Below are 20,875 nucleotides of genomic sequence, written 5' to 3' on the forward strand. Positions count from 1 at the left end.
AGCCAAGGGTGCTCATTGCACCCTAACGAGTGTGCTGACCTTTGAGACAGATCTATGCCACCTATGGCCAGGCTGAGGGTCATGCATCCAGTTGTCTCCTGGCACACCCTTAGCGGGAGGGTTTGCACCTGGATGGTGAAGATATGGAAGACTCAATTTTGAAACCTCACTCTGCAATTCCCAATCATATGCTTGTCCCGTCCCACTAATCCTGAAGGAAGCTGTGAACAAGGTGCTGAATATCACTGTAGAAACGGGAGACGTGAAACCTGGTCATGCTGGTCCCAAGACTTTATATCTATCTCCATTACCAAAAAGGCCAACAGAACTTGCAAGACTCCCAGTTACTATAACCCTGTAACTATAACCCTAAAAACTTGGGATGTATTCCCTCCAGAGACATCTGGGATAAATGCTGAATCTGAGTTCTCAGAAGATATCAGAAGTTGAAAGTTCAACAATGTCATGTTACAATAAATACGTTTTCCTACATAAACAAAGCGTACATTTGTTTGTTTGGGATACATGAGGTAGATGACTGTCTAACGTACACAGTTCTCGTGATACATATCGACTGGTCCTCACTCACATTTTCCCGTCTGGATACGGGGACACTGAACCCTGGGAGGTCCAGAACATTTGACTCTGAAGTCTCTGATGTAAACTACCCACGTTTGAACCAACCAGCTCTTCAGTTCCGTCTTCTCAAATCTACCACAGTCCCTACCCCAGCACAGGAGGCGGAGTCCTCCTCGGTGGGTCTCAGGCGAAGCGTAATCAAGTCAGTTACATCTCGACCTGCTCTAACTTCACTCGGAACTTCAAAACTCAGGCTCGTCCGTAGGCTCCAGAGGAGACTAATGTACAGGAAGAACCCGGAAGTACCGTTTACTCACCAGAGGGCCCCGCCCCTTTGAGCGCGCACACCCGTGGGAACTCCCACAATCCTCTGGGCGCAGCTCCCGGACGGGCTGGCACAAGTTTCGTGCAGTGTCATAACTCTAAGCTTCCCGGAGTTCTGCACACCGGGACTGTATTTTCCAGGGGCCACCGCGCCGGAAGTAAGACAACTTCCTGTGTTCTGAGGACGCCGCGGACAGCCGGCTCTTCAGGTGGGACTAAGAAAGCTGTGTTTGGCTTCGCTCTCCACGGAGGGAGGCGGAGCCCGCGGCTGGGCGGGGCAGGGACGGTGGGGTGGGGTGGGCGGGTGTCGATTTTGTGTCTGTCTGTCCGTCTGTCTGTCTTCATCCCTGCATTACCTGTGTCCCTGAGCTCGTCGCCTTCTGCTCCTGCGCTCACGGCCACAGGGGCGGACGCAGAGGACCAGGCTTCGGGAAGGAGAGGTCGGGGACGGGGTCTGACGGAAGCTTCCCCTGAGGTACGGACTGGAGCCGGGGACGAGCCTCTGAGGCCGGAAGTGCCTGCGAGGGTCGCCGGGGAGGGAGCTGCTCGCGGAGCGCCGAGGCCCTGTGAGCGCTCCAGGCGCTGAGAGGGTTGTGGGAAGTGAGGGAAAGCGCGCACTGAGGAGGCTCCCAGAAGAGTCTGGGATCTGTTGCCTGCTCGGGCGCCCGAGTGGGCCATTATTCCAAAGGAGGGCTGGGGAAGGATGAGGTCATCATTGCTGCTCATGTAAGAGTCAGGAGCGAGTTTGCCCTTTCTTTATGTTTGAGAAACGAGGTTTCCGTTTATAGAGTTGTCCGTAAAAGAAGGAGGAACGTGCAAATAGACACCTCCACTGATTAGGAAATCCTTAGCAAGAATAACAACAAGCCTGCAGGGACCCTACAGAGAAAAAATTCCAGAGGATTGTTTAAATCCTGGTATAATATTACTTGGCTTCCTACCCTTATATACACCCACCCTAATGGGACCTGTACACATTTGACTTTTACTTTTGGGTCTTGTATTTTAAATTATTTGATGGCTTTCATGAAGGAATGCTTGGGAATGATATAGCTAATAGTACTCAGATCCCATTGTAGAAAGGTAAATCTGGAGGACACCAGTGGTCATATCTGGAAGACCCAAGATTGGGTCTTCAAATGATCATGGGAAGGGGGGGAATTAGAGACCAAAGAATTGAAAATTTTTTTGGGGGGAGGTATTAGTTTGGGGTTTGGAGCACAGGGTGGAGTAAAGGACAGACAGGTGGAGACATGTCCAGTCACCTGGGTAAAGGAACTAGCTTTACTGCATTCTTTTCCTGCCCACTAGAGATACAGTTGCTAGGAAACCGGCCCAGATAGCCAGGCCAGGACCCTTTATGTTCCTAGTGCCTAAAGTAAACCAATTATTTCAAATGTCAATTTCCCAAACCAAACACGGTAATGCCAAGGCATGTAATTCCCTGTTTGCAGTTTTTCTTTTTAAAAACGTTTTTCTCCTAGATTGCAGGCCCTCATTCCTCTCCTGCTTCCACAGGAAGTTTTGCCACCCAGGCTTGAGCACATATCCAAAAAACCCTCATGTATTTCCAGTGGAGTCAATTCCTGGTGGTCTTTGGGGGTCTTACGAACTGGGCATAATACCACCATTGGATCCCTTGCATTGCCCCTTCTCTTTCCACTTAGTATTCATGATCTTTGATATTGATCTACAAGTCTTTTCTGAAGATGTTGTAGAGGGGAATCTCTAGAGCTTAGTGTTAGGTTTTTTTGTTTTGTTTTGTTTGGTGTTGTACACACCGGAATGAGTAAATGTATTTGTAGTGAGTACACGTAATTCTACTCTTAGTCTTTTCAGGACTATTAATGAACATCACCATGTTTCCCGACATTTCTTGAACTTCTGTTGTGTAGCTGAAATTGTGTAGTTTCTGCTCTTGCAGCTCTCTTCCCTGTGGATCTTCTAACTCCCACTGTCACCCACAGTGCCGCACATCCAGCCTCAGCCACTCAAACCCCATTAACCACCATTTTGCTTCTTCCTATGAGATAACAGTTTCAGATTCTACATCAGGCAGATTGTGGCCATTTGCCTTTTTGTTTAAAGATTATTTTTTCATCATAATTCTGTGTGTGTGGTTATGTGTCCCTGAGCACAGGGCAGTGAGAGGCCAGAGGCATAGATCCACTGCAGCTGCAGTTACAGGCATTGTGAGCTATGAGGACACGGAGCTCCTGTCCTCTGGAAAGCCATCCAGCTTCTGAGCCGTCTCTCCTGCCCCAGCATTTGCCTTTCTCTGTAGCTTATTTCCCTTGTTACTGTCCATGTTCACCACATTGTAGTAAATGGATGAATGTTATCCGGTGTGTCTGTGAACTGCATTCTGCATGGGTTTATCCACTCAGCCTTGGTGGAGTTGCCTGCCGTGGCCATGTAAACCATGCTGGAAGGAAAGCAGGAGTGTAACTATCTCTGGGAAATGTGTAAAAACGCATAAATATCATGGAAGTGCATACATGTGTGTGGTGGAGATGGCTCAGTGGGCACAGTGCCAGAAAACATGCAACTGTGCAAATCCAGATGCACCAGTGCGTGTCTGTATCCCAGCCCTCCTATGGCAGGATGGGAGGTGGAGCCAAGAGAATGCCTGTAAGGCTGGCTAGCCTGGGGTATGCAGAGGCAGGAAAGAGGGAGGATAACAAAAGAAGGAAAATTTGTTTGTGAATTTTGTGGGGAGACAAAATGTACAATTTCCTAATATCTCAGATGTGCTCTTGAGAGCTGGGCATGGTGGTGCATGGCTGTAATCTCAACATGGGAGATGGAGGAAGGAGCATTTGGAGTTCAGAGCCAACCATATACAGGAGACTGTCTCAAAAGTCAGTTTAACAAACATTCCCTAAGTGTACTGAGCCGAGGGTTGGACCTGTTGGCCTAGAGTGGTGGTTCCCATTTGGTTGTGGATGCTCCCTGGTGCAGTGTCTTAGTGAGTTCTGAGGGCTGTGTGTGCTGCTCAGATCTTGTGAGAAGAGGTTGAATGCCCGTGAATGCAGTGCAGAGCACAAGACAGTCCTCCCCACACCCCAGACAGAGTAATTGGGTCAGCAGTGCTGAAGTTGAGGAACCCAGTTCTAGACTCAAAAGACCTAGGACATTTGAAATGAATTTAAAATAATTTTGTGTGAAATCTCCCATAATATGGACAGGAGGAAACAGATCACACTGACCTCCTGGGACTGCATGCTTTAGAGCTAATTATCTTCATAAAGGATCATGGTTTAGTTGATACAGTGTAGGCTGGAATCATACATGCGCCAGGGCACTCAGGAAGTGTTCCAAGGTGTGCGATTCCATTTACTAAAGTGGGTGCAGAATGCTGGACGGTGCCTGAGCATTGCAGCTGCAGCCCCTCCAGCCTTGCTGTGCTCCAGCCCTGAGTGTTCAGAGGACTTGCCATTTGGATGCTGTGACCCCGTCAGCCTTGATGGGTGGCTTCCAGTAGGAAGATGTCCTCACGGTAGGAGGAGAGGCCCAGTTCCAGGTCTGGCTGCATCTCAGGATGGGAGATGGGATCCCCTCTGCTGGCATCTCCTGGAGGAACGTCAAGGCAGACCCGCTTATGCTGTGCACTCGCACTCTGGCCCCTTGAGCATTGGCTGTCTGGGGTTAGGAGAGGGTCAGCTTTGTGTGACTCCTGTCTGCTTCTAATGTGTGTGAGGGAGGCTGTGAGCAGTGGGAGGAGAAAGTGGGTGAGGATGCTAGAGAGATAAAAGTAGTGGATGAAATCATACTGACATAAGTCAGGCTGGGAACATCAGGTCACAGTCCAACCAAAGGCTTTCTTTCTGTCCCCAGGGGAGGAAGCTGAGGAAGAATGGCCAGCTCTAAGTCTCAAGACATGGTCTGTGTAAGTTGGATTTTCTCTATTGACATAGGGTGACTTTCAGGTTAGGTGACTCCCTCCCGTCTTGCTCTGTGAAGCTCCCCAAGCATCTGAAATCCTCCTGCACAGTCTGCTCCTTCACAGTGAGGGCTGGAAGGTCAGGGCACTTCCTGTTTGTGCCTCTTTCCAGCTGGCACCGGGGTTCTCTTGGAATGCATTCCTCCACATCTGCTCTCTGCTTGCTCTGTGCTCAGGGAGGACTGTAGTGGAGGCGTCATTCCCACAGGGAAACGGGCTGTGGGGTTCAGAACTGTGAGGTGATGGTCTCATGTGACTGCGCTGGGAAACGTGACTGACATTTCCAGTGTTCTCAGGCTGACGACCAGGGCGTGAGAGTGAATGTCCTCAGTGCATGTGTGGGACAAGGTGACCTGCTTGGGAGGCTTAGGAGAGAGTTCAGTGATCGGAGGGGAAGGTGATCGTGGTCTCCAGAGTTAGGGAGGCCCTGAGACACTCTGACACCTTCACAGGTTTGTTTGTTTGTGTAACAGTGAAAGATTAAACCCAATACACACGCAATTTGGACTCTTACATAGTGTGTAAAGTCATTCTCATGACAGAAAAATCTTAATGATATAATGTGATACCGTAATAAACTCAAGGTCTCACAGTATGCCTTAGTATTCTACACTGAAGCGGGTGGCATTTCTCTTTTGTGGCATAACTTGAAGGATGCAGGTGGATGCAAATGCACATGTTTTGGATGTGTAGGTGGGCACAGTCATGGTTTTGGGGAGCTCGTGCAGGCAGGTGTCTTGAGCATTTCCATGTGGCTCCTTTCCCACTCTTGAGTCCTTTCCCTGCTGTTTTCCATCTTGAAAGCTTCCCCAGTTTCACTCTGCTTGTGTTTGTGGTTCCAGGGTTCAGTGACATTTAGGGATGTGGCTGTTGACTTCTCTCAGGAGGAGTGGGCCTGCCTGGATGCTCCTCAGAGGGTGTTATACAGGGACATGATGTTGGAGATCTACAGCCACCTCGTCACAGTGGGTAAGGCCATCTGTCCCCATGAATGGGGGATGTGTCCTCTACACTGTTGGCTTTGCTCACTCTGAGTTAGAAGATAGTACCATCTTTCCAGCAGTAGCTGAAGCTGGGCCTGGTGGTTGATTCCTGTCATTGCTTCACTCAGAAGGCTGAGGCAGGAAGATTGCTGTGAGTAATCACCCTCACATACGAGCTGAGTTCCAGGCTGGCTTAGTCTACAGGGTGAGGCCTTGTTTCAGACAAAGCAAGCAAACAAATAAATGAAATCAATAAGGAGGTGAATCCATGACTACAATCAGGGGCTGGAGAAGTAGCTTAGTGGTTGAGAGAACCGTTTGCTCTTGTATAGGAGCCAGTTCAGTGCACAGCACCACAAGGCGGCCCACAACCATGTGTCCCTCCCGTTCCAGGGATCTGATGCCCTCTTCTTGACTCTATGGGCCCCATGCATGCATGTGGTGCTCAGTCATATGCAGACAGTTCATATACACAGAAAATAAATTCAAATCAGTAGAATTTTAAAAGAGGGAGCTGAGTTCCTCCTCCTTCCCAATGGAGTGTTGTGAGATTTGTTGTGTTGAAAGTAGGAGCCTCAGGAAGCTCCTGCTTTTCCCACCTTTGTTGGTCCTCTGAGTGAGCTCTAGGCTCAGCGAGAGACCCTGTCTCAAATGCTAACGTGGGCAACAGTCAGCAAACACACTGAGTACTGCACGTGTGCATGCGTGTAGATGCACTAGATACACTTGTGACAGATGCTCATGAATGCGTACATACGTGGTACCTATGTACAGCTGAGTAAAAGAGCTGCTGTGATTTGCATAGTAAGAAATCAGTTGACTCAGTAGAATCAATTCAGGACGGAAGTGGACGCCTTCTGTCCTTAGTGAACACTTCCTTTACCCGCTTTTATTGGAAGTTTTAGGGTGAGAAGTTTGTCTTTCGTATTGAGCAACTCTGTAAGAATGAGGTATCAATGTGAAAGAAAGCAGCATAAATAACAATAATGGTCACAGTTTTCATGGCTGGGAATGCAACTGAGGTCGGACACCTCCCCAGCATGCTCAAGGCCCTACTTCCATCCAACATTACTAAATAAATAAATGGAAATTAAAAAATGATTTTGTGTTAGAATACATCAGACAATCTTCAAAGTATTTAAATCTAGTATTTAATCTTAGTATCAACCCTAACCAATAGATATCATTAACTCATTCTAAATTATCATCTATTACTTGTTATTCTTGTTTTTATTATTGTTGTTATTAATAATTTCATTTTTTGAGGCCTGGTCTCACATAGTGCAGGCTGAGTATGGACTTGCCATGAAACTAAATCCAGCCTTGAAGTTCTCATCTGCCTTCTTTTACTCTTCAAGTGTTTTGACTGTTACGTGTGTGCAACCACTCGAAGGGATTAGACAAGAAAATTGAGCAGAGAATCTTACGGGACTTGCCTGAATAAATGGCATTATTAGTGAGGTGCAGAGATGGGGTTTACCCTGGACCGGGTAGCCTAAGGGTTCCTGTTCTCATCCACTCACTTACACTTTCCTCTTTAGTTGGAAGCCCCTGTGTGCATTTAACTGAGAATAAAACCCTAATCTGAAAGAGCTGGCTTTTACCCAGGTTGCCTTTTCCTCCTTCTCTGAAGCCTTTCCTTGTATTATTTTGGCTCTTAAAGTTTGTATTTTTGAAATTTTGCACAGGCAGGGCATGGTGGCACACACCTTCAGTCTCAGCATTTGCGAGGCAAAGACAGACAGATAAAGTAAGTTCAAAACCATCCTAGTCACATATCACATTCTGGACATTCTTGGATAATAGGAGAGGTTGAATCTCAAAAAAAAGTCTTAACTGTGCCATTTTTTTTTTAAGTGGGAAGTTCGATTTGCAAACCAGATCTGATCACCTTATTGGAGCAGGAGAGAGAGCCCTGGATGGTTGTGAAGGACAAAACAGATAGGCCAAGCCCAGGTAAGTAAGTTTAAGGTGAGACTCCAGCATTGCCAGGCACAGCATGTGGTCAGAGGCCCCACATAGCTGACCCTGGATTTGACAAACTTCCCTCAAAACCCCAGGGCCTGTGGAAAACATGCCTGAGCCCTGGGAAGAAAGTTAAGGTCATAGCAAAAGCTGTCGAAGGGGCTTCTGTTTCAGGAATCACTTGAAGTTGTTCTTGTTTTCTTCCCTCTCACTGGAGCAGGTACCCTCCTTCTGTAACTGCCAGAAGTGTTTTGTTATTTGTTGTGTATGTGCACACATGTCTGCTGGTATCCAAAGAGGCCATAAGAGAGTGTCAGGTCCCTGGGGCTGGAGTTATAGGTGGCTGCTGCTACTCTAACCCAGGTCTTGTGAAAGAGCTTTTGGTGCTCTTAACCACTGAACCATGACAAGAACAAGACAGCTTGAACACCATTGAAAGCTGCAACACAGTGAGGCATACCAAATATTTTAATTCTGAGTCCTCATAGTCACTCTGGACCAGGTGTGATGGTGTAGCCTATGCTTTTAACCTCAGCACTGGGAGGTGGAAATGGCAGCTCCCTTGGGCTTGTGTCAAGTCAGCCTGGTTTACTTGTCAAGCTCCAGGTGAATGAGAGACCCTGACTCAAAAAGGATAGATGGACAAGCCAGGGAAACTACCTCTGAGCGTGCACACACACACAACACAGCCTTCTACCCAGCTTGGCAGGGAGCCATGGTGGCTCTTCTTGGATGTCAATTTAACTGCATCTGGAATTAACTAGAACCCAAGCAGCTGTGCATATCTGTGAGAGATTTTTGTCAATCTTTGAAGTTGGAAGACCCATCTTTGGTCCAGGTCTTTTTAGGTGGAAAGAACCACCTTAAATCTAAGCCAGACCTCATTTTCTCCCAGTCCTAACCTCCCTCCCTTTTCTCCCCCTATGCTCCTCCCCTAGTCCACTTATAGGGGAGGTCCTCCTCTCCTTCCCTCTGTTCCTAGTTATCAGGTCTCATCAGGTCTGAATTGTCTTTCTCTGTGGCCTGATAAGGTTGCCACCCATTAGAGGGAGGTAATAAAAGAGCCGGCCACTGACTTAATGTCAGAGACAGCCCCTGTTCCCCTTCCAACGTACCCACTTGGACACTGAACTGCCATGGGCTACATCTGTGCAGGGGTTCTAGGTTATTTCCATGATTGATCCTTGATTAGAGTATCAGTCTCAGAAAACACCCCCTGGACCCAGATATTTTGGTTCTGTTGCTCTCCTTGTGGAGCTCCTGTCCACTTCAGTCTTTCTATCTCCCCCTTCTTTCCTAAGATTCCTTGCACTTTGCCCAGAGCTTTGCTATGAGTCTCAGCATCTACTTCAATACCCTGCTAGTCAGAGTCTTTCAGAGGAATCTGGAAACAGGAGCTCCAGGATTTTTCTTGCTTAGTTTTTGTCTGGATGATCTGTATGTTGGATGGAGTGTGTCACTGCAGTCTCCCAGTATAAGTGTGTGAGGGGCAATATGGGCTTTAATCTGTAAAGTTTGTTTGTTTTACTTTATTAAACTGGGTGCCCTATGTTTGGTGCATAGACGTTGGTGGATTTTTCCTTTGTTGAGCATGTAATGTCCTTTCCTATCTTTTCCACTTAGCTTTGATTTGAATTCTATTTTGTCACATATTATAATGGTTACACCAGCTTTCTTCTTAAGTCTATTTGCTTGGGATGGAAGATTATTTTCTGTTCTTTTACCCTGAGATGATGTTTATACATAGTGTTATGGTATGCTTATTGGATGCAGTAGAAGGATGTTTTATTTTTCATATACGTTGTGTTAGTTTGTGTCCTTTGTTTTTCTTTCTTCCTTTTTTTTTTTTTTTTTTGAGGCAGGATTTCTCTGTGTAGCCCTGCTTGTCTTGGAACTCACTTTTAGACCAGGCTGGCCTCAAACTCGGAGATATGCCTACCTCTTCTTCTGCCTAAGTGCTAGGATTAAAGGCATGTGGCACCATGCCTGGCTAGCTTGTGTCTTTTTTTTTTTTTTTTTTTTTATTACATATAAGTGTGCTCTACCTTTAGATCATTTGCATGACAGAAGAGGGCATCTGTTTCCAGTATAGATGGTTATGAGCCACCATGTGGATGCTGGGAATTGAACTCAGGACCTCTGGAAGAACAGAGGGTGCTCTTAACCTCTGAGCCATCTCTCCAGCCCCTAGTTTGTGTCTTTTTAATTGGGGAATTGAGACCATTGATGTTGAGATATATGAATGAGCGGTGTTTGTTGATTCCTGCCACTTTGTTGTGCTGGTGTGTGTGTGTGTGTGTGTGTGTACGTATCGGTGTGTATGTCCTCTTTGGTATGGTGGTCTGGGATTATTCTTTGTGTTTTCATGGGTATAGTTAATCTCTTTAGATTGGCATTTTCCTTGTGCCATCTTTACGGCTGGATTTGAAGACAGATATTGCTTTAATTTCATTTTGGCATGTAATGTCTTATTTTCTCCATCTCTGGTGACAGAAAGTTCTGCTGGGAATAGTAGTCTGGGCGGCATCTGTGATCTCTCAGAGTCTGTTAAGTATTTGTCCATTCTCTTCTGACTTTTCAAGCCTTCAGTGAGAGGTGTTATCACTAATAAGCGATATTATTGTAAGTTCCAAGCCAGGTATTATCCGAGTAAGTGTGACTGTATTGTTGGTCTGTGACCCGTGCAGAGTTTGTTCTTTCTTTGTCCTGTATGTTCAGTGTTAGGATGATTATGTGCTGAGGGGACCTTCTATTGTGGTCCAGTCTGTTTGGTGTTCTGCATGGTTCTTGTACCTTAATAGACATCTTTTTCTTTAGAGTACGAAAATTTTCTTTGATGATATTTGTTGAAAATATTTCTTGTGTATTTGACCTGGGATTCTTCTCCTTTCTCTAGTCTTAGTCCTAGATTTGGTCTTTTCATGTGTACCAGATTTTCTGGGTGATTTGTGCAGGAATTTTTATCTTTTTCTTCGTTTGTTTGTTTTGGGTTTGTTTTTTGTTTTGGATTTTGTTTTTTCAGATTCACCATTTCATTTTATCAAAGGTATTCATTTCTTCTATTGTGTCTTCAGTGCCCAAGATTCTGTCTTCCATCTCTTGTATTCTGTTAGTGACGCTTACCCCTGATGTTCCTGCTTGAATTTCTCAGCTTTTCATTTCCAGATGTATCTCAGTTCTGGTTTTCTTTATTGATTCTATTTCTGATTTCAGGTCATAAAATGTTTTATTAATTTCCTTCCACTGTTAATGTTTTCATAGATTTCTTTAAGGGATTTCATCCTCCTTAATGACCTCTAACATATTTTTAAAACCTATTTTAATATTTTTCTTCTGCTTCAACTACATTGCAAAACTCAGGGCCTGCTGTGGTAGGGTTGCTGGGCCCTAGTGCATACATAGTGTCATAGCTTTTTCATGATTTTAGGTTGACATTTAGGCCTTTGTGTTTAGGAAGATTATAGTTCTAAGTGCTGATCTCTGGTCTTGCCTTTGTTTGGTGGGTTATTTGGTTTCTGTTGCCCTCTCTGGTTCTTAGGAGGGTTGTGGTATCTATGTGTTACTTGGTAGGAAATTCTTGTGGGATCCTGGTCCGTGTGGCCACTGGGGAGTTCCCCATAAAATGTGCAGCTGACACTTTTGAACAGGAATGAACCGAGGGGTGGAGGTTGACCACCGGAAGGAGGAAAGCAGGTGTTCTAAGATCTGTTTAGTGCCCTGGGAATGGGGGCAGAGTGATAAGAGGCCACAGCAGATGTTCAGCTGCAGAGCTGGGGAGGAGACTGGGGAGTTGGGTTTGGAGAAGGGGAGAGATGAGTAAAGCTCTACAGTTAGCCTGCCTGCTTTTCTGGCAGGATGTCCTTAGTCTTCTTAAAAAGTAAATAAGTTCTGTCCAGTTTTTTGTGTGTTTGTTTGTTTTCTTAACTTTTTTAAAAAAAATTTTCTCAAAGTCTTGTCCAGGCTGGCCTGGAACCCATAATGCCATTTCCACTGGCTTCTCTTTGATGGGATTATAATTGTATATCAACACTACCTTTTATTTTTTAAGAATTGTAAGTCCAGGCCAGCTTTTTATAGCATGACAGATACTATTTGTAAATGTGGTATTTTTTCTCATGATTTTGTTGTTATAAAGAAAGAAAATCCCAAATTGTTTGAATTTACCAATGAAGACTCAGGAACCACATGCTGGGGTGAAAATCTGCTAGCTCAGAGAGGCAGAGAAAGCACCCAGCTAACCTTCCCACTAAGCTCATGTCTTGAAGAAAAAGCAAAAATCAAAAGCTCAAAGCCAAAAAGCCCCAAAGGCTAAAAGGCCTAATGTAACCAGACGGCTCAGAAGGAAAAGGCCAAAAGCCCAACGCCAAAAAAGCTCCTTCTTCTCCATGCTGTCTCAAATACACTTCTCTCCACGTCCTTCCTTTCTACTTAATGCCTGTTCACTTTTTCTTGCTCTGACTCTTGAGCTAGAGTTAACTTCATTAAATCCTGCATACAGAAAGTTCTTGGAGTAAAGGTGTGTGCTAGGGCTGAGCCATACCACAATCAACTGTTTACAATAAACAAAAAGTGCTTGGATTAAAGGTGTGTGTTGAGGCTGTCCCAAGCAAACAAGAAACAGCTTTTTCAGTTCAGTCTCGGGATTCACAAAGGGATCAAAATGAGATCCTCTATCATGATTTGGTTCAAAACCCTTTACCAAAGGGTGTATTTGAGGATACAGTGGCAAGGTACCTTTAGCAGGCCTGTGCTGAAGTATAGCAAACTGATCTAGTGTAAGAGTTGCATTTGGGGATGGGGTTGTTGCATAACTTATCTTGTGTGCCTGTCCCTTTAAAAGATCCCCCATTGCTAGTCAACTGGCCATTTAAGAATTCTAAGCCATTAGATCCGCTTAACTCTATGACTCTCAGTGTAGGGTATTAAAGAGCCAGCAGAGACTAAGAAAGGGGGATTGAGTAAAGTGAGAAGACAAGGCAGTTGGTGCAGAATTGCGTGGGAGAGAGATCTGGGGTGGCTGAGGCCTTGTATGTGCTTCACCTTGTGGCTGTGGCTGATGTCATAAACTGCTGCAGCTAGATCCCTGAAGGAAGGCTCTTGGAATTGTCTGATTGCTTACAGTGAGTATTTCAAGTAGTATACAAATAAGCACATAATGTTAGGGACTGGAATTCACTGAAGGAAAGACCCAGACTCAGGTAGTATGGAAAAGCAAAGAGTGTTTATTCTTCTGAGAATTCCAGCATGCTGGGGTCACCACCTTCACAAAATGGCAGCTCACAGGCCCCTTTTAATGCCAGTTAGGAGAATTCCAGGGACAGGTCATCTTTATTCTGACTGTCAAAGGCTAGAGTCAAGGGTATGGGCACTTAAGGGATTGGCTAGGGCTTTAGTCAGGAGTCCCAGCCTTCCAAGTCAGTTCAAATCAGTCCCAAACTGGCACTCTGCACAACCTTATCTTTTCCAGCCAGATGCCTCAGCTGTTTCTGACTGGTGTCCCATTCCTATGGTTTTTCCTGTAACTGGTATCTCATTTTTGAGGAATGCAGACTTAGGCCTGCTCTGCCTAGCAAGAAACCAAAGCCTGTCATAGAGTCAGGATAGCCAACTAGATAAATACTAAATCTGCCCCAGCTTGTCCAAACATCAAGCAGGCCCAGTCAGAATAGACCAGAGCTGTCTGGGATGTGTTGGGGGTTGGTCACTGGCCCTCAAGATCTGGTAACTGCCTGGATAAACCTATAATTGTTATGTAAATCTGCCTAAGACATTGTACCTGATTGGTTGGTTAAAACCTGGGCAGGGTAGAATGAGGTAGGCATGGCTAAGGTTCCCTGGGCTTTGGGTTCAGGAGAATCACAGGAAACAGAAAGACAGGAAAAGAGGAGGAAGGAGGACATCATGGGTTAGTGTGGAGGAGAAGAAACCACATGGGCTGGGAGGAAGGATTCCAGTAATGTCATGGAAAGGCCCAGATGAAAAATTACAAGCAAGTATTTATAAGATTATGGGTGGAAGGTAGCCCAGATAAGGATGGTTAAGGAGGATGGCATTGAATGGGGGCTGTGAGGTGGATGGGGAGGTTACTGAGACAGTGTAGGTGAAATATCTACCCAGCCCAAGGTAAACAAGGCAGTTATAAAAATCAACAGGTGTCTGTGTCTTGTTAATTGTGATAGCGGGTTAAATAATGCTCCCACAGTAATCTTGGGGCTTATAATAAATAACATTGTATAGCCCAACACTCATTTTTATTTACAGCAACAGGGATGGTACGGCAGTAGACTGCAGACGTGCCAGCTAAGTGACCTCGATTGGGGTTTTCTGGTGTCCACGGAGGCCATATGACTCTGATTAAGATTTTCTGGCTCCTTGGAATTAAGTCCTCTCAATGTGGTTACTTCAGTACAGTCATAGTCTCATTAAGCAGACATTCAGCTGGCCCTTCGGCTACTGTATAGGTTCCTTTTTCTACCACCCTTTTCCTCCTTTATTGCACCTTTCCAATTCCCCACCACTAGGTAGGAGAAAAAGAAGGCTGGAGAGCAACGAGGACATCGATATCATTAGAGTACTTTCTGCTGATTAGGGGCAGCTAGTTTTGAGGGACAAATTTGTTTTGGCCTTCAGGCTATCCAATTTTTTTCTTCTTGTCTTTTTGCACATGACCACATGACAAACTGCAACAACAGCAACCACCAGCAGCAACAGACACAGACTCAGCTTCTCTCAGGGCTCTAGCATTTCTATACCTTCTCAAGGTATATAATTCTCAGAACTCCAAAAGTCATACACTTGCAGAAATTATCTGCAACCAGCAAATCACGCCCCTGGCAGAGCACATGGCAAATCATAGTCTGCTGCTGTGGACAAGCTAAATTAGCTCCATTTCCCACACCTGAGGTAAAAATAAAAACAGGCTGGTTGTGGGGGCGCAAGCCTTTAATCTGAGCACTCTAGAGGCAGAGGTAAGCGGAGCTCTGTGAGTTTGAGGCCAGCCTGATCTACAAAGCCAGTCTAGGACAACCAGGGTTACTACACAGAAACCCTGTTTCAATACAAAACAAAAAAAATCCCATAACATTTCTGCATTTTTAAAGAAACCAAAATTCTCCCTACAGACTTGTCTTCCCATTTCTAACCTGATGTACTTAAAGGAGGGTTATCTCTACATAAGTTATCCTCATTGCTGCTCCCAGAAGAGATTTCCCAGAAGCCTCTCAGAAACCACTTCTGGCCGTTCATATAATGGAGTTCATGTTTGGGGGAAATGTGTGTGTTGATGATTATTAATATTTTATGTTGATTTATATTTTACATAAACAGTGGTTATTTTTAAACCAGCTGTATACACTGTTAGTATAATATTCTTGTGGAATGTACCCTTGTTCATTCAAATGCTGATTTCTCTACCCCGCTATCTGGTTTCAATTAGGACATTGCATTGTGATGCTTATTCTAAGCATCTCCTGTCTCAAGTTTGTGTAAACATGTGTGCATTTGTTCTCTGTATTGTCAATTAAACATCCAGCCAGTGCTGTGCAATGGAGAGAATAGGGTAGGACATCATGGTCCAGAGGGGAGGTGAAGGAAGTGAGTAGAAGGAGGAGAGGAGAGATCTGCAGGCCAGGACTTCGAACCATGAGGAGGATCTTGGAATCAGGTGGAAAGATGAACTAGAACTAAGATGAGTAAAAGCAAGTATAATGGGTAAAATCTGAATAGTAAGAAACTATGTGTGGGCTTAGAGGTGTTGGATGTTGTAACTATCGCCCAGCATGGTGCTCTAGGTTAATAAAAATAAATCCCAGTCTCTGTGTGGTGATTTGGTAATACAGCTGGTTTAGAAAAAGATAAATCAATGGTAAATAGTAGCAACCGACAACAATACTCTCATACAGAGACTAGGATTTACTTAATTAACCTAGAGTGCAATGCTGAGCAATGATTACTCCATCCTACACCTAAAAGCTGCATAGCTTCCTCCCATTCAGAGTTCCACATTATACTTGCTTTTCATTCATATCTTATGTCTGGTTCATCTCTGCTGGTATCTCCTCTTGGATCTCACCTCCCACTCTTCCTTTCTCCTCCTCTCCAGACCAGGATGTTCCACTCTATTCTCTCCATTGCTCAGCATTGGCTGGTTGTTTTATTGTCAATAGAGAGAACAAATGGTAGCATGTTTATACAAACTTGAGACAGGTAATGCTTAGAGTAATCATCACAGTGCAATGTCCGGATTGAAACCAGATAGTGGAGTACAAAAATCAGCATTTGAATGAGCAAGGGTAAAAGTTGTATCCATTCCCCAAGAACATTATATCAACATGTGTGTATGTGTTACCAGAAAATAAAGTATTCTTTCTCCCTTTTTTACAGATTTGGAATCAGATTGTGATGCTGAAAATATATCTCCAGAAAATTATATTTATAATAGAAATTTACCCAAAGAGAGTATAAAACAATTAACTGAAAATTCTGACCTCAAGCACTTCAGTTTTAGTAATGACCTCAACTATCGTACATTTACAGATCTACAGGGTAATGAAGGAGCTGCTGATCAAAAGATTTGTTACAGGAAACAAATGCCTACTCATACCTGCCGGACTCTTACTCACAATATAGAAAAAATGTATGAATGTAACAAGTGTGGGAAGTACTTTGGGAGTAGATCAGCTCTTATTCAGCATCAGAGTATTCATAATGGAGAGAAGCCCTATGAATGTCAGGAATGTGGGAAGGCCTTCAGAATCCCCCAACATCTTACAAGACATCAGAAATCTCACAGTGGTGAGAAACCTTTCAAATGTGATGAATGTGGAAAGGCTTTTCATCTTCCCGACCTGCTTAAGAACCATAAAACCATTCATACAGGTATAAAACCATTTGAATGTGAGGAATGTGGGAAATCCTTTAATCGTTTCTCCAATCTAGTTGGACATAGGGTTATGCATGCTGATGTGAAACCATATGAATGTAATGAGTGTGGGAAAGCCTTTAAACGTCGCTCAAACCTCATACAACATCAAAAACTACATTTTGGTGAGAGACCTTTTCCGTGTAAAGAATGTGGAAAAGCCTTCATTGCTCTGGCACAGCTCACTCGGCACCAGAACATTCATACTGGTGCAAAGTTATTTAAATGTCAGGAATGTGGGAAGGCCTTCAGACTCCCCCAAAATCTTACAAGACATCAGAAATCTCACAGTGGTGAGAAACCTTTCAAATGTGATGAATGTGGAAAGGCTTTTCATCTTCCGGAGCTGCTTAAGTACCATAAAACCATTCATACAGGTATAAAAGCTTTTGAATGCAAGGAATGTGGGAAATCCTTCAATCGTTTCTCCAACCTATTTGAACATAGGATTATTCATGCTGATGTGAAACCATACGAATGTAAAGAGTGTGGGAAAGCCTTTAAACGTCGCAAAAGCTTCATGCAACATCAGAAAGTTCATTCTGGTGAGAGACCCTTTCAGTGTAAGGATTGTGGAAAGGCCTTCACTGTTCCTTCAAACCTCACTCGGCACCAAAACATTCATACTAGAGAGAAATTATTGTAATCTTAGCAGTGTGGGTCAACCTTCAGACTTACGTCCCAACTGAAAAAACATCAGAGAATTATTCTAATGTGAAACTCTTTCAATGATAGGAAGGTGGAAAGGACTTTGTGGAACAACCCTTAGAATTCATCAGAGAATCCATACTGGTGAGAATCCCTATCAGTGTAAGGAATATGGGAAAGCTTTTCAACATTATTACCAATTTTCTGGGACATTTTAGAATTTATATTGGAAAAAATCTTTTAAGATGTATTTATTATTTATACAACATTCTGCCTGCACACAGATATTACTATTGGCGGTTAGGAGCCACCATGTGGTTGCTGGGAGTTGAATTCAGGACCTCTGGAAGAACAGCCAGTGTTCTTAACCTCTGAGCCATCTCGCCAGCCCTGGAAAGAATCTTTATGAATTTAAAGAATGTGGGAAGTACTTCACTTGTGGTACATTAAAGAATTCATAATGGTAAAAAACCTTACCACTGTTAAGAATGTGGGAAGACCCTTAGTGCAATATGAAACTTGATTTGACCTGCTAAATTTAATATAAGAAGCCCTATGATGTAAGGAATATGGAAAGGCCTTCAGTAAATCTAAGCTAGCTGTCTATCAGAGAGTTCTTATAGGTGAGAAATTCTATGACTATCAGTAAGGTGGAAAAATGTTTAGATTTAGTTCGGCCTTCACTGCACAGTGCAAAATTCATACTGATAAGAAAGCCGATTACTGTAAAAGACATGGAAAGACCTTCAGTTGGAGCTCAGGACATCTTCAGTGTAAAAGAATCCATGATGGTGTCAAACACGATGGATACAAGGAATGTGGGAACATTCACAGAATTAGCTCAGCTCTTAAAGCTCATCAGCGTGGCCATATAGGTCTCAAGCCTTGTGAATATGAAGAATGAGTAAAAGCCTTTATTGTAAATGATGAACTTCCAAAGAATCAGAAAATCCACAATCACCAGGAATCCTATGCATGTAAGGAAGATGAACAAGTCATTACATGAAACTTCACTGATCCTCAGAGAACTCACATTGGGAAGACTGCAACTTAAAAGAATGTGGCAACTTCACCCTAGGATTTGGTCAACATTCATATGCTGTTGATGCCAAGAAACCTTTAATTCATTAATCATTAATCATTAATTCATTAATCATTAGTCGCCGAGGACAATCAAGTTAAGGAGAGTAGTGTTGGAACTAGGTTTATCTGAGATGAATTCTTTGCCCCCATTAACATCCCATGGCTCCTGTGATAATAGACTGGATGCTTGCTTGCTTTCTTTGTTAGTGGCCAGCACAGTACCAGCCAAAGGTATGACAACAGGCTTATAACAGATAATGAAGTCCTTGAGAGTATTTGGTCAATGATCATATTCTGTACAATACCTTTTCCCTTTTTCTCACTTTTATTGGCCTTAGTATAACTGACATGAAAGGCTAATTGCACTTTAGATAGTTTAGGGAAGCATCATGCATTCACACACTTCAATTTTAAGTATCTTCATTCTGGATACATCTAATGGCTGAAAAGGAGTATCAAAGGATTTGAGTTCAACTTGCAAACATAGGTGTATAAGGTGTAATCTTGGTTACATATGAATGAAAATTGAAATCAACCGCTAAGTGGATAGCATACTGCTGTGTGGTGCAACATGAATGACGTGATTCAAGTTGAGTGGTGTAACTGGTGCTGTATCTTTTTTTTTTTTTTCCAGTATGTCTGGCTTTTTTTTTTTTTTTCAACTGTCAGGTGTCTATAGACCTTTAATTCCAGCACTCAGGGAGACAGAGGCAGGCAGATCCCTGTGACTTCAAGGCCAGGCTTGTCTACAAATCGAGTCCAGGACAGCCAAGGGTAGACAGAGAAACCTGTCTTTAAAAACCAAAAATAAGACAGAAGACAGTTTGCTACTATGTCTATAGATGGCAGGTGAAACTAGCTGGACATGGGCAACACCATTTGGTCAATTTACTCCTTTTCTGGTGACATTTTCTCTTGGTAACCTGTCCTTTTTTTTCAGGTGTGTCAATTCCTCAGTGGTTTTCTGATTCCTTAGTTGGATGCTTTTAATCTCCTGGAAAGATCAAAGCAAAACCCTGGTCCAGCTCTAACTCTGGAGATTTTCTTTTTTGGCAGGTTATATCTTTCCTAGGGCAAAATATTTTTTGGCAGCAGAAAAAAATACCATCTTTCAACTGAAATGAAAAAATTTTCTTGAAAAATTGAAACTACATATACTTTAGTATGTGTGGATAAAAATACCTATTCTCCTTTCTCTTTATATATAAATTGAAGATTTAAGTGTATTCATTTTTAGATTACAAAGAACATTCACTTTGTTTCAGCCTGTCTTTTGCAAGTGGGTTTTAAATTTAAATCACTGAAATTCTTATGTGCTTGCCTCTGCCTCCCAAGTGCTGGAATTCCTGCCTGGCTGTGGGTTCCTTATAATAGTTATTCTCATAAAGTTGCCCTGTTTTAGTTTGCTCCTCCATTTCCCCTTACTTTTTAATGTTAGTAAACTTTCTGAATTTTTTTGAATGTGTAACCTGTCATTCCTGCTGATTTATTCTGAATTTGTTCCCTGGCAAATTTTAATATTTTAAATTTAGTCTTAATTAAACATGCCGCCAACTTGTCTACTCTTTCATTATTTTCACACATTTTATCTCTCTTGCATATATGAGTTGGATGAAATTTGATGTCTTTGCTAAGTTCTGCTAGGTATTGACATTTCCATTCATGCCTCCCCAAACCAGATATTGTCGCCATTTATCTGTCAGCTAGTGGTTTTTCATGTTGATGACCATAGAGCTGGACCATGGCACATGCTCCGTGAATTGAAGAAGATAAGATTTTCCTTTTGCTTTCCTGTTTGTCTTACAGCCAAAAGTGTGCTGTGGTTCCTCTCTTAGTATCCGCCATTCCCTCCCTGGCCTATAGGCTGCTGTTTTCCATAGTTTTGGTTACATCATTGGTTCATGAACCATCAGTAAACCATGTGTTAGCCAAATGTTTTGACCATTCTGTTGGTTTCCACAGTTCAATAGGTGCCTTTTTGGGGAGGGGTGAGTAGTTTAGGAATGAGGATTATAGACAACTGAACTATTTCCTCAGTTTGGGAACACAGATCCTTTTGCCACACATCTTAGTCAGGAAGGAGTTCAGGTAGGTAACAGTTCCTTTTCTTCTACAGCTAAGGCTGTGAAGGACTCTCCTTTTGAATGATCTAATCCATCATTTAAGAGGTACCCTTATGACCATCGGGTGATTGGTAGTGACTGAGGAGAAGATCTTCCATGCCTTATATCCAGTTAAAGATTTGAACCATCACCTGGCTCAAAGAGAATATTTATTCTCCATATATGGAAAGTATTTGTAGTAGAAGCCAACAGGCAAATGTTGGTGGACTTCTTTTTTATTGTTTTTTTTTTTCTTTATGAAAGTCCCCAGTTGTCAGTTCACTAATAAATATTTTGGTTTCCATAATTAGGGTATTATCAGTATTGG

At 43.4% G+C, this 20,875-nt stretch overlaps 1 protein-coding gene across 2 annotated transcripts; it reads left to right on the top strand.

Moving 5' to 3' along the window:
* Positions 1-1,210: 1,210 nt before the first annotated feature.
* On the top strand, positions 1,211-20,003 carry LOC110563266 (zinc finger protein 780A-like). Of its 2 annotated transcripts, XM_060366530.1 has the most exons (5): positions 1,211-1,378; positions 4,741-4,792; positions 5,689-5,815; positions 7,687-7,785; positions 16,177-20,003. In XM_060366530.1, the coding sequence occupies exons 2-5, from the start codon at positions 4,760-4,762 to the stop codon at positions 17,358-17,360; spliced, it is 1,443 nt and encodes a 480-aa protein (XP_060222513.1). In that variant the 5' UTR covers positions 1,211-1,378; positions 4,741-4,759; the 3' UTR covers positions 17,361-20,003. The 2 variants fall into 2 exon arrangements, with proteins under 2 accessions (XP_060222513.1, XP_060222514.1); XM_060366531.1 differs by lacking the exons at positions 4,741-4,792; positions 5,689-5,815.
* The last annotated feature ends 872 nt before the right edge of the window (positions 20,004-20,875 follow it).

Source organism: Meriones unguiculatus, chromosome 14 (assembly GCF_030254825.1).
Source record: "Meriones unguiculatus strain TT.TT164.6M chromosome 14, Bangor_MerUng_6.1, whole genome shotgun sequence".
NCBI lineage: Eukaryota > Metazoa > Chordata > Mammalia > Rodentia > Muridae > Meriones > Meriones unguiculatus.

Coding starts and splice junctions, on each gene's coding strand:
- LOC110563266 (XM_060366530.1), top strand. CDS start 4,760: ATGGCCAGCTCTAAGTCTCAAGACATGGTCTGT. Junction 5,816..7,686: donor CAGCCACCTCGTCACAGTGG/GTAAGGCCATCT, acceptor TTTTTTTTTAAG/TGGGAAGTTCGATTTGCAAA. Junction 7,786..16,176: donor AACAGATAGGCCAAGCCCAG/GTAAGTAAGTTT, acceptor CCTTTTTTACAG/ATTTGGAATCAGATTGTGAT.